The 12,692-nt window shown below is 40.4% G+C and overlaps 1 protein-coding gene across 2 annotated transcripts in view; it reads right to left on the reverse strand.

Annotated features, from left to right (window-relative positions):
- Positions 1-5,397, reverse strand: part of LOC137640185 (ubiquitin carboxyl-terminal hydrolase MINDY-1-like) — a 114,688-nt gene extending 109,291 nt beyond the window's left edge. For both annotated transcript variants that reach the window (XM_068372713.1, XM_068372712.1), the window contains exon 1: positions 5,239-5,397. In XM_068372713.1, coding sequence (XP_068228814.1) covers positions 5,239-5,251 — 13 coding nt within the window. In that variant the 5' untranslated portion in view covers positions 5,252-5,397. The remainder of the gene's footprint in view (positions 1-5,238) is intronic.
- Positions 5,398-12,692: the final 7,295 nt, after the last annotated feature.

Here is a 12,692-nt window from a genome sequence, read left to right on the forward strand (position 1 = left end):
AGAAAAGATCTCTTCACCAAGAAGGGCAGGTCTATTGATCTCATCCACCAACTTCTGCTGCTCTCTGCCAGCATGTCATAAGACCATCTTATCAAGCGGGTCATGTTTGGGGCCAGTCACTTCTCCCCAATCCCGTGTTACCTTCACCTGTTGAATGGGGTTGGATGAAAGGACCTGGGAATGCATGGGAACACTATTGATCAGATCTGCCTCAAGCATCAGTTTCCTGTATGGAATTCCTGAAATGTGGATGTGTCAAAGGCTGCAGAGGAAGATGCAAGTGTGTGAAAGCACAACTAGCATGTACGGCTAGGGGGATTGTTGCCTGTGTGTGATTAGACTGTGTACTTTAATTAGTAATTTCAGTACTGCACTAGCAATTGATGGTTACAAAGATAAGACCTATTTTGGGATTAAGTTAATAAAAACTTCATATTGAGTTAATAAAACGCTGTACTTATGTTTGACTTTCAAATACATTCTTTACTTTGCGTTAAATTACAGAAAAAATATGATTACAGCCGCTTTAATATTTTTGTAGGCAATTTCTGTAACAAAAAGGCCATTTGCTCCTTAGATATTTGTCTTATGTGCCTACATTTGCTTTTCATGTTTAGAACATCATGGAAAATATTGGTTTAGACTCCAAAATTGTGACTATACGATGAAAATGCTTCAAATAGCAGCATTTTCCCGATTTTTGGCGGCCATCTTGAAAAAAGCGGCCATATTGGAAAGATATCAAATGGGTCTCTATCACATTTCAAAAGGTACATCTCAAGCTAACTTTGTGCAAAAAAATGACTGGGTGGCTCCGGTCTAAGTCTTAAAGAAGACTTTGATACTGTCTTGGAGTCCTTCGACTCCCTCCTGGGAGGGACGCAAGACTCCAACAACGACGGGGGTAGGCTCTTCTCCCCCCCTACCCGAGAAGACTTTCCAGCCCGAGGTGGGGTTTCCCTCATTGGTGCGATGGGGGAACACCTCACCTCACCTGACTCCCCTGAGGACGGGAAGTCTTCGTCCAAAGGGGAGGGAGAAAAAGTTTGGGGGGGTGAGGAGGCCTACCTCAAAGACTTACGAGGAGTCAGCTTTCCCCTCGGAGAAGTTACCACGTCTGAAACTCCTCTTTTCCTCTTCAGGAGAGTAGAAGCTGCCAAGGATTTGTGGCCCAGGTCAGAGAGAACCGCTTAAACGCCTGCACGACCGCTCTGATCAGTGCCCCAAATCAAGGCTGCTGGCTGACGGCTGCGCTGTCAGACACTCCCTCTGGAGGGAAAGGGATCGACCGATCCCTGGGAGGAGTTACCAAAGGGGGGTTCGCCTGAAAAGAAGAAGACGAAGAAGAAATGTCCCTGGACCTTTCTGGAACCTTCCCCCCTGCCAGCGAGCGCGCTGTTCTGCACTTGGGGGGGGATGTGGCGATGGCGACCTTGCCGCGCGTTGTCCTGCAGCCTCGCGCGTAGGAGGGTATTGGCGATCGCGCGATGGGGAATACCCGGGGTTGCGCGGGTAAGACTGATGGCGCACGCGAGGGTGTGGGCGGGCGATGGCGCGTAGGAGCGCGCGCCGGAGACCCCAGAGGGTGCGCAGAAGATAGTTTGCGCGTTTGCGCGCGCGAGGGTGAATGTTCGCGTGCGGGCACGCAGCATCAGGATGAAGAGCCCGTGCGGGCGATGATACAGTTGGGCGCGCACGCGCAGGAGAGACATCTCTTGCGCGGGCGCGCATGTTAGCACATCAGGCCGGGGAGATGAGCGTGGGCACGTATGGATGACTGCGCGCGAATGCGTGCTGGCGAGGGACCGCGCGCAGGTGAAGATCGACGGCGGGTGACCGTTGGCGCGTAAGAGACGTTTGCGCAAAATTGCGCATACGCCCTTGTTGCCCAGAAGGAACCGTTGTCTGTTTCACAAAAACAGGATGGGTAGGCGCCCACAGCGCATCAGCAGCCAGGAACGGCGACGGCAGGTCTGACGGGTGGAAGGTCGGCGTGTCCCTTGTAAGGACGACCTTCCACCGAAGGGGATCGCGAACGATCCGCAGAGAGGTCCAAGGTTGTAGCAGGAACAGTCGGAGATCGATGACGAGGCTCCTCTGTGGCGGACTGCGGCGATGACGAACCAAAGAGGCACCTCCTCACACCCCTGTGAGGTGAAGGAAGGCCTATCCGGCGAAGAGGAAGGCGAGCTTTATGCCGTATGCACCCTCTGGGGGCCGTAGGGTCAGCGCGCTGACCGTCAGCAGTCCTCCGAAGAGGAGTCTCTGTGAGTGAACTCCCCCGAGGGGGAAGAATCACCGGCAGGAGAGACTGTTGGACTTAGTTCCTCCCTCAAAGGTTGAGCAGAGGGAGAAACTAAGCCTTCAGCTACAGCAGGTTGAGCAGTTGCAGACGTCGAAGATACCGCATCGGAAGCCTCTGCCACCACAACGTCGACGATAGACAGAGGATCAACCTCTGCCAAAGTCGGCGATTGCTTGACAGCGGCACCCAACTGGATCATGTCAAACAAGGCTTCCTTGGAGGGCGAACCCTCGCGCCCCAAGGAAGACCAAAGCAGCAATAAATTATTAGTGTTTACATTAATATTTAATTCCTCCCCGGGGGAGGAGGAGGAGCCGCCTCACTATGGGAGGCAACGCCCTCTCCCGAACCCCAAGGTCGGGAAACAGAACTATGGTCTACGGTACCACTCGACGGTCTCCCGGAAGAAACCGATCGAGCGGGAGCTTCGGAGGAGGTTTGGGTAACAGAAGAAGAGACCTTAGGATTTTCTCCTTTCAAAGAAACCTTCGAAGGAGAAATATCACACCTGGACTTCTTCTTCCGTCGCCGGGAAAACCTCTCCCACTGGGAGGTAGACCACTCCCTACACTCACCACACTTATTAGTTCTATCACACCGTTGGCCTCTACAATAAGGACAAAGGGTGTGAGGGTCCGTCTCGACCGCCAACATAAACGTACCACAAGGGTGGTCGGGTAATCCAGGATACTTGCGCATGATAGCAGAGGCCAACTTCACAAACACACCTGTAAAAGAGAAAGTAAAAAGGCATTAATGGCTGTCAGAGAGGCGAGGGTGAGAGCGGACACGTCCGACTACCACCCGAGCTGAGAGTAAAGTGAGCTCAAGCACAGGTGTGTGTGAGAGGGGGGTAGCAAGCTACCCTCCCTACCCCCGCTAACTAGCGGTGGGGTAGTAAACCCACGTTAAAATTCTAATGGCTCGTCATTTCAGCTACGCCGAAAGTAATAACCCCTATTAAATAGCGTGGTTTGTATGTCAGTTACGGAACAAATATGATACTTTAATTGATGAAAAACGCATTCTCTATAAGAAATGGACGAGTGCTGCCTAAATGGCCTTTTTCTCTGTATGAGTAAGGGGGCCTGATACATAATAAGTATGTATCAATAGACTATTATGTGAACACCATTTCATTGTCCAAGTCCCATGTTTACTTTTGGGAGACTGATACCAGGTTACTGCGCATACATTATTTGCAATTGCTTCTGGCAGCCGTTCTGTTTACAGTACGCCGTAATCATCAGACGGCTTTTTTTTAAGCAATTACAAGCATCCAAGTAACTATACATAAGTCCCGAAAAGGTGTCCTCGTATTTTACGATACCCCTCCCCACCCGAAGGCATCGCTCAAAGGGGAGATCAATCTCTTTTGAAATTTAGTTTAATTTCACCTATTTTGGTAATTTATAATCAAAACTCTCTCCATTCACTATAAAGAAAAATTTTCAGATATAATGATCCACAGTTGGCTTGCACACCACATCCATGTACCAATTGCAAGAACAAATGAGCAAGGAGATAACGTTAGTTTAGATGAGCAAAGTGGGCAACAGCGAAGCAACGACCACTTGAATGATGTCATGTATATTATAAGGCATTAATGTAGTTCATTGGGACAGCCGTAAACTTTCTTATTACTTGTCAAATAAATTTTATTTATCGGGAAGTTGATGTTTACCTTGGTCTGAAAGACTATACGAAGCTAGTTTTACGAAACCTGATTTATCTTAAGAGTTACTTTGCCAGGAGTGAAGCTGGTTGGAAAGCAAATACACAGCTAGTTTTACGAAACCTGATTCATCTTGGAGTTACTTTGCCAGGAGTGAAGCTGGTTGGAAAGCAAATACACAGTTGAGACTTAGCCTTAGGGTAGGCTAAGGACATGACAATTTAAGAGGGGTCAAATAGGGGCGTGGCAACCCCCCCCCCCCCATTGGTAAGTAGGTAACAATAGGTCTCCTAGGATAGGTTAGGTGGTGTTCTTGCATTCATTTCCCTTTTGATGTATGGTTTTTCAGGCATAACTTTTAAATTTTACCCCTCAGTCCGTCCCAACAAACTACAACAGCTCCATTTATAGCTACTGTAACTAAGATAATCTAATTATGCTAAGGACATGAACCATATATTTTCGAAACTGGTTATCTAGTGTTTTTAACAAATTTCTACCCATTACTACTGGTGCAAATCACTAATGTTTGGTTTAGTTTCCCCACAGCCAAAAACCCTTATTTTCCACCTAAGTTCCCATATATAAGTTTTATATGATGGTAGGAAAACTTAAAAACAAGCAATTTGCCCCAATATTCAAGGTCAGAAATGGATAAAATACAAGATCACCAGCTGGAAAGATATATGATCCAAGAATTTGGCTAGAAATTAAAAGTATCATTTTCCCAAATAGTCAAGGTGTGATTTAAGCACAGCTACGATTTTGGAATGGCGTAATAAAATCATTTTAGGTGATTTGTTCAATGCAAATTCGATAGTTTTATATATGGGTCGCCCACTATTGTTATACAGTATGTGGGGTTTTGAGGAAATACGATAACGGTTTGAAACAACGACAATGAGGAAATACGATAGAGGTTTGAAACAACGACAATGGCGAACTAAGATAGTGGTTGAAACAACGACAATGACGAAATACGATAGTGGTTTGAAACAATGACGATACGATGGTGGTTTGAAACAACGACAATGATTATGAGATGTATAAGACAAGATAACCTGTGTGGAAATATAAGATTTATGTCCCGGACAAGAACGTACGGACAGATATACTGTATTGAACTGCCTTAGATAGGCTCCTCTAAGCAAACCAACCCTAAGCTAAATTTGCTAATTCAGTCCTGTCATTGGCTACCATACCTTAGACTACGTCATAAATAGTAGCACGTGCTATTTATATTTCTTCCAATAATTACCTTCTACGTCCATGGCTGCTAGAATGAATACGCCCAAAAAGATGCTATCATGATGTGAAACTGGCCGTCATCAGTCACAGAACTATAACAGAGGTAAACAAAACATTGGACTGACTGGAGGATCATAGAGGGACTGAAGCAGTGTTGCCAAGTGAATTAGTCTAAAAATCCCCCCAAAAAAACAAAAATCCCCATTTCCACAAATATATTTTCTTCATGTAGGCTTTATTAATATAGAAATAACTAACTATACTTCATGTAAGTGTAAGTAAACTAATTGCAACAAAATAAAGGTTTACTCATCTCTGTTTGTTCATGGAAATTTATACTGAATATCCCCATCAGACACCCAAAATCCCCAAATTTAGGGATAAATCTCCATATCTGGCAATACTGGACTGAAGAGATCGTCATTACAATGGTATCAGAAACATTACTAAAATAAAACACTTTTTAGTTGTATATTATCATTTCTGGTAGTTATTTCAATTAAATATTGGAATTATAAAATTAAGTTGTATATATAAGTAGTGCACAATGCTTTTTCCAGCTGAATTTTTACAAAGTATAATACTCTATGTGTCTTATTATAACCATCTGTATAAGCTTTAGATATTCGTATGAAACCCACTGCAGCAGAACCCTTCTCATGATACGTCATCATATTCTCGGAATACTCTGATTAATCAAAAGCAAAATATAAAATGATTAGAAGGATGGCATTATTTATAAACTTATTCGAGAGCTTAAGTGCAATGCTTTTGTTTACTAATCAGTTACGGCATTCATATTTATTGCGCATATAAATTGTTTCAATGTCATCGGTACTGACTTAAGATAGTTTTCAATGAAAGCATACTTGAGGCAAACAGGTAAGCGCATTCGTGGCACTGATTAGATTTTTTTCTTTTCTACTACATTGGGTAAATTTTAGGGTAATAAGTCCATTTGCACAAGTCAAAGGAATAATACAACAACTTCTTGCTCTGAAATATTCATATTAGTTCTCATTTATTTTTTGTAGGCTATCGTAAAACGTATGAGGTGTTCACAAGCATCCCTTCTAAATTGAAAGCAAAATGAGGTTTTATTATATATATATATATATATATATATATATATATATATATATATATATATATATATATATAATTTTCACTTTTCCCTCTTGATCTTCGATGTAAATGTAATTTACCTTTTGCCGCTTTATCTGCTTTTATATAGAACTGAAGTATTTTCCAAACTGGTAACACCTGCCTTCTCTTCACCACAGGCAGTTCGATATGCAAATCAATAAAAGAGATATTTTTTTTTCTATTTTGTTCGTTAGGATATTTGGAAGATATTAAAGCCCATTTTACAGCTGCTAGCATTGAAGGAACGACGTCATGGTGCTTTTGTTAAACTATTGTAGGCAGCTCATACTACCTTGACCTGGGATTGCCAGGGACAAAATAGCCTCCTTTGACATAATCCTTGAGGAGATATAGGCTTAAGGATTGCCCAATTAGAGGGATTAAGTCTTATGAGGCAAAATGTGTAATGCATCAAAATCATAAGTACCTATGAAGGCATCACCACCGATTGGATATCATCCTATCAAAAGGTTTGTGGGGTTTTCTAGACTCTAGTATGCTTTCGCACAAGTCACACTGAATGGCTCACTGTGTCACGGGAAACTGTCCTCTTGTGTAAAGAAGCCAGCCATAGAAGCTTCAGTGGAAACCTTTAATGGAGGCTCATCATCATCATCATCTCCTCCTACGCCTATTGACGCAAAGAACCTCAGCTAGATTTCGCCAGTCGTCTCTATCTTGAGCTTTCAATTCAATACTTCTCCATTCACCATCTCCTACTTCGCGCTTCATAGGCTCAGCCAGAGATAACTTACTTAATTTCATCAAAGCATAACTTACCCATTTCTCTTTTATTTAAGCCCCACTAGAATAATATCAAGTTTATTCAAAATTACAGACACTTTCAGATACTTAGTTCAAGAAGTTACTTCTCGCAGACAAGGATCTGGCAACAATCAATATAATTCAACTAGTATATTTAAAATACGACCACTCCTATAAATAGATAAATAAGGCTTAATTTCTTTTTTTATAGACTAATAACAAATCTGCCTTTCTTCAAAGTAGAATATTCTCGTATTTCAAAATTTTCAGATTCTGTGAAGAGAAAAGCACAACATTAATTTACTTTAGTATGCAAAATCTACATGAAATAACATGGAGAATAGAGCTTAATAATTGTTATCAACAATTAAAAAGTAAATGAAACACAGAAACACAAACGGTAAATAGTTAAAGCATGACAATTAATGAAAAGGTTGGAAAATACGACACAAATTAATAGATAGACAAGCTGGAAATGAAAGTTGTTCACAAAGAGGGAATTTCATCTTGCAACAAGGAACACACAACAAAGGGTGGGCACATCACAACTAACCTGGGATTCTGTTTGTTCAGGTCTGACCTGGGATGCTGTTTGCTCAGGTCTTTTATGTCCACGGGTCAGGATTACTGGATGGCAACTAATGACATTTACTGCGACGACAGATTCAGATTTACCAGGAACTACGGGTTAGAGTTGGGGATGGTTGCTAGAAGACTGCTTTAGCTCCTTATTGGACATCATACAACTTTCAGAGATCATAGGGTATTGCGATAATCAATGAGGCTGTAGAACAGGCCTCGTTGCTGTCACTCCATAACCCAACAGTGACTTTTTATCCAATTACTGTATTAAATATTTGCAGCAACTACTGATTCGGCCAATAAAAGATGTAGGCAACATAAGTTATGAAAGTTGCAACAGACATGGCAACAGTTCACTGAATGACCTGGAAATTGAGTGATACGCTAAACGTGGAATTGCTCTGACGTAGCACCAGCCCAGAATCCAGGATCTACTGCACCAATCCACACCTGGTGACCTGCCACGGCCACTGGTGGGGCACAGGTTAAGGTGTAATTACACTAACGTGAGCAGGACAAGATGCCATGTAACTAACTCTTTCTCGGTTACAGTCAATGTTAGACAGTTATAGCAGGTAACGTGTGTCATAAAAAGTGGTGGCTGACTTAGGTCATTGTAGAGCCAGAGAAGGTTGTCGACAACAGTTTCCAGCAGCGAGTTCATTATCAAGTAGTGACAAGAGCACCTGATACACCTGAAAAGATATATGGTACCTGTGTTTGTTTAAGAATTTCGTCACTGAATAGTCCCTTAATCGTGTTCCTTGCAGTTGTCAAGGAAATAATAAGGAAACTATCTCATTTGAAATTACTAGTACCACCTTGTGTATGTTTATCGGCCTTTTCTATGGCTGCTATGTCTTGATAAAGGTATTCCTTGACTTTGTTAGACTGCTTCTACGGTTGTATTATCTTAGATTAAGAGATGCTCTTGTAAGTAGAAAAGTTTTACAATTAATGGTGTATGGATCTGAATGATCTTGACCTCATTTCTCAGAATATGCTTGCTGAACCTCTAACCCAGGAGATCTGACTGATTACAATAATTACAGAGGCATCTAACTTACGTCTGTTTTCATGAAAATATATAGTATGTTCATTCTAAAGAGACTAGAGGGAAAGATTGATGAAAAGTAGAGAGATAACAAGTAGGATTTAGAAAAGGTAGAAGTTGTACTGACCAAAGTTTCATTTTAAGTGGTACGGTATTGTGTAGAATATAGAAATCCATCTTTGATGGCATCTGTGAACTATGGAAAAAGCCTTTGATAATGTGCACCGGCCAATTTTGTGGAGAGTTCTGCGTTATTGTGGAGTTCCTCTTAAACATGTAAGTTTCATTAAGTCTGTTCATGAGCATAGCAAGTGCAAAGTTAATGTCAGTGAAGTCCTATCGAATGAATTTCCAGTGAACATGGGAGTACTCCAAGGAGATGTAATGTCACCTATGTTGTTGTAATGCATAGAACAGTTAGGGATGGTGGAGAAGGATTGCACTGGATTGGTATGTACCAACCGTGTGTCACACGATCGTACATACTTCATTTTGTGTATATATTGCTTGTATCTTCGCTCTTCCCTCGCACTAAAAAGAACCTGAATAAACATGTCTGTTTTTCCTCATCGGTAACGGTGTTAATTTTAAACATGAAAATTCTTGTTGCCTTGAGCTTTTGTATATAAAGGAGAGTGTTCTTCTATAATAAACTCTCAGTAGCTTTCATCCTGCCTTTGAGTCACAACCTTCTCTCGGCCCGTCACAGGTAACAGGAAATTAGCTGACCTAGAGTACGCTGTGATGACGATGTCCTTATTAGCAGAACACGACTGGACTTGCAAGGCTTGCTTACCAGAATGCATGAAATATCGCATGAGCTTGGGTTTAAGATTAATAGAAGAAAGACAGAGATGATGAAACGGAATATGCAACGGAAGATGAAATATCATTGGAAGGAGAAAGGATTAATGAGGTGGAATTATTCAAATATTTAGGAACTATGATCTCTGATACAGGATCTCTAGAATTGGAGTTTAATGAAAGATTGAAAAAATCAGATCAGACAATGGCGGTTAAGTAAAATTGGGAAATCAAATCGCCTGAAATTACTTATAAAAATTCAGGTTATATATTAGTTTAGTGAGATTGGTGTTACTGTATGGGCATAAGTCGGGGTATAATGAAGCAATACCCAATAGATTTTGTAGATTTGAGAACAAAGCCCTCAGAAGGATATTGGGAGTTAAATGGCAGGACAGGATTAGAAACGAAACTATAATAGAGATTACTCGATTGCTATATGTGGATGAGATCATGGTGATAGATGGAGATGGTTTGGGTATGCTCTTTGCACTCCCCAAGTCAGATAAGTTCACCAAACTTTCAGCTGGGCTCTACAAGACACTAGAAGGGTGGAAGACCTAGGCCTACATGGTTGAGGACTATGAAGCGTGAAATAGACGACGAATGAAGAAGTATTGATTTAAAAGCTCAAGATAGAGACGACTGGCGAAATGTGACCGAGGCCCTTTGCGTCAATAGGCGTAGATGATTATTATTATTATTATTATTATTATTATTATTATTATTATTATTATTATTATTATTATTATTACTAGCCTAGCGAGGAGAGGAAATAAGGAAATAAATAAATTGCAAGAGAAGTAATGAACAATTAATATAAAATATTTCAAGATCAGTAACAACATTAAGATAGACCTTTCATATATAAACTATAAAGACAGACTTATGTCAGCCTGTTCAACATACTGTAAAAAATGTTCGCTGCAAGTTTGAATTTTAATTATTCAGCTTAAATAAGACAAGTTAGATTTTGAATATAGGATATTAGAATTTATATCATAAGTTCTAGGACAATTCTTCACCTGGAAAGGATGATTATATTGTTATGTCTAAGTACAACTCTCATATTTAGTTTTCTCAAAGAGAACATTTCAAAAGAATTCGAGAAAGTGGAGACTAAGTTCTAAGAATTCCAAAGAAAAATTTTGAGCTTTAGGGTTTTTTTATGAACATATTTATGTTTCTCCATTGAATTTCTAAAGAATACTGGAAATTCATTCATGACAGCCATGAGTTTGCTTCCTTGATTATATTGGTAAAACTATAGTTGAGGGAGTATGCTTCTACACGCACACACATATCCCCCCTATATAATAAAGAGCAAGTATCTCTCTCTCTCTCTCTCTCTCTCTCTCTCTCTCTCTCTCTCTCTCTCTCTCTCTCTCTCTCTCTCTCTATATATATATATATATATATATATACATATACATACATATATATATATATATACACATATATATATATATATATATGTATATATATATGTATGTGTGTGTGTGTGTGTGTCCTGTCACTCCCAGCTGTCCCCATCCCTCGGGTAGGGGAGAGAGAGTTGTCATGTAAGAGGGGGTTGCATGTGCATATCTATCTAAGTATTTAACTATCATTTTTGATCGGTCGCGTACACTAGTGTATATATATATACTGTATATATATGTATATATAGACACATATATATGTATATGTATGTGTGTGTGCGTATAAATATACGTATATATAAATGACGATGTTGTTATTGATTACTTAAGGAAATGCGTGCTAGGGACACTGCTTGGATAAGTTGGGTTGTGGTGGCCGATGTGGTAACGTCCCTGACTGGTGAAACGCCAGACTGGGGTTCAAGTTCCGCTCAAATTCGTTTGTTTCTTTGGTCGCTGCAACCTCACCACCCTTGTGAGCTCAGGAGCCTATAGGTCTATCTGCTGAGCCATCAGCTGCCATTGCCTGGTCCTCGCTGGTCCTAGCTTGGGTGGAGAGGGCAATGTCACTGTCCCCTGCCTCTGCCATTCATGAGCGGCCTTTAAACCTTTAAAAGCACGAGGAGTTCAGGTAACGTTCAGAAATTCCCTAGTAAGACAAATGTTATATCTTCTGTTCTATCTTCCTTTGCTGACATTGCCATACATTTAAGTTTCTGGAAATGTACACAATGAAATCAAGACCAATGTAATCATGAAAAGACAATTATAATTCCGTTTTGTTTCAGTTAATAATTACTTGATATAGATACTCCTCCCAGAGTGCTTGTGGTTATATTGACTTGTGAAAAGATTTCCAAATATAAGCTATGTGATTCTCTTTTTTTCATTCTTTTTGTTGTTGTTATGACTGATGTTACGAGATTTGTTGACGAATCAAATAATTGGAATCTGCAGTGGAAAAGTCTGCTTCTTTCTTTGACGTAATAAATTAAGTTCTTTGGCCATTGTACCCCAACTTTCGGTCACTTTAATTAATGTAGCCATAGGCAATAGAAAATTCCCAAACTACTTTTGGATATACAATATATTCAAAAGAGTTTTTTTTTCTATTTTGATCTCCGAAAACATTCCAGTTGGAATATCTTTTTACTGTAACCAAACGTTTTATGTATTTATATTGTAATTAGATGAGTAAGACAAAGAGTAATGAAATCTCGAAACATCTAAAGTATATAATACTAAAGATCGACTATTGTGACTGATGAACCATGTTTATCAAAACTATGTTTCACAACCCATTCTGAGTGAGGATACCTTAACGTGGTGAGTTTGCATATCGCTATGGTAAGCAAAACTCTACTAGTTAGGGCCACCCAAACTAAGTTGGTATTTTGTGAGCTATCAGACAAAAATCTCCCACCAACACCAATCTACATTGGCCAGCGTAGTGATGAAAATTGGCCAAATCCCAGCTATGAATTGACATTTATGAGAGCTTTGTCCTGCTGTGGAATAGAAACTGCTGCATTTGTTGTCGATGTGTCACAAAACATTTTCATCAAGTGCTTTTTGCCATGACTGAAATGGGTATTTGTAACCTCGATACAAGATCTGTATCAACCATTATTATTATTATTATTATTATTATTATTATTATTATTATTATTTATAGCTAAGATGCAACCCTAG

The sequence above is a fragment of the Palaemon carinicauda genome, chromosome 4 (assembly GCF_036898095.1).
Source record: "Palaemon carinicauda isolate YSFRI2023 chromosome 4, ASM3689809v2, whole genome shotgun sequence".
Lineage (NCBI taxonomy): Eukaryota > Metazoa > Arthropoda > Malacostraca > Decapoda > Palaemonidae > Palaemon > Palaemon carinicauda.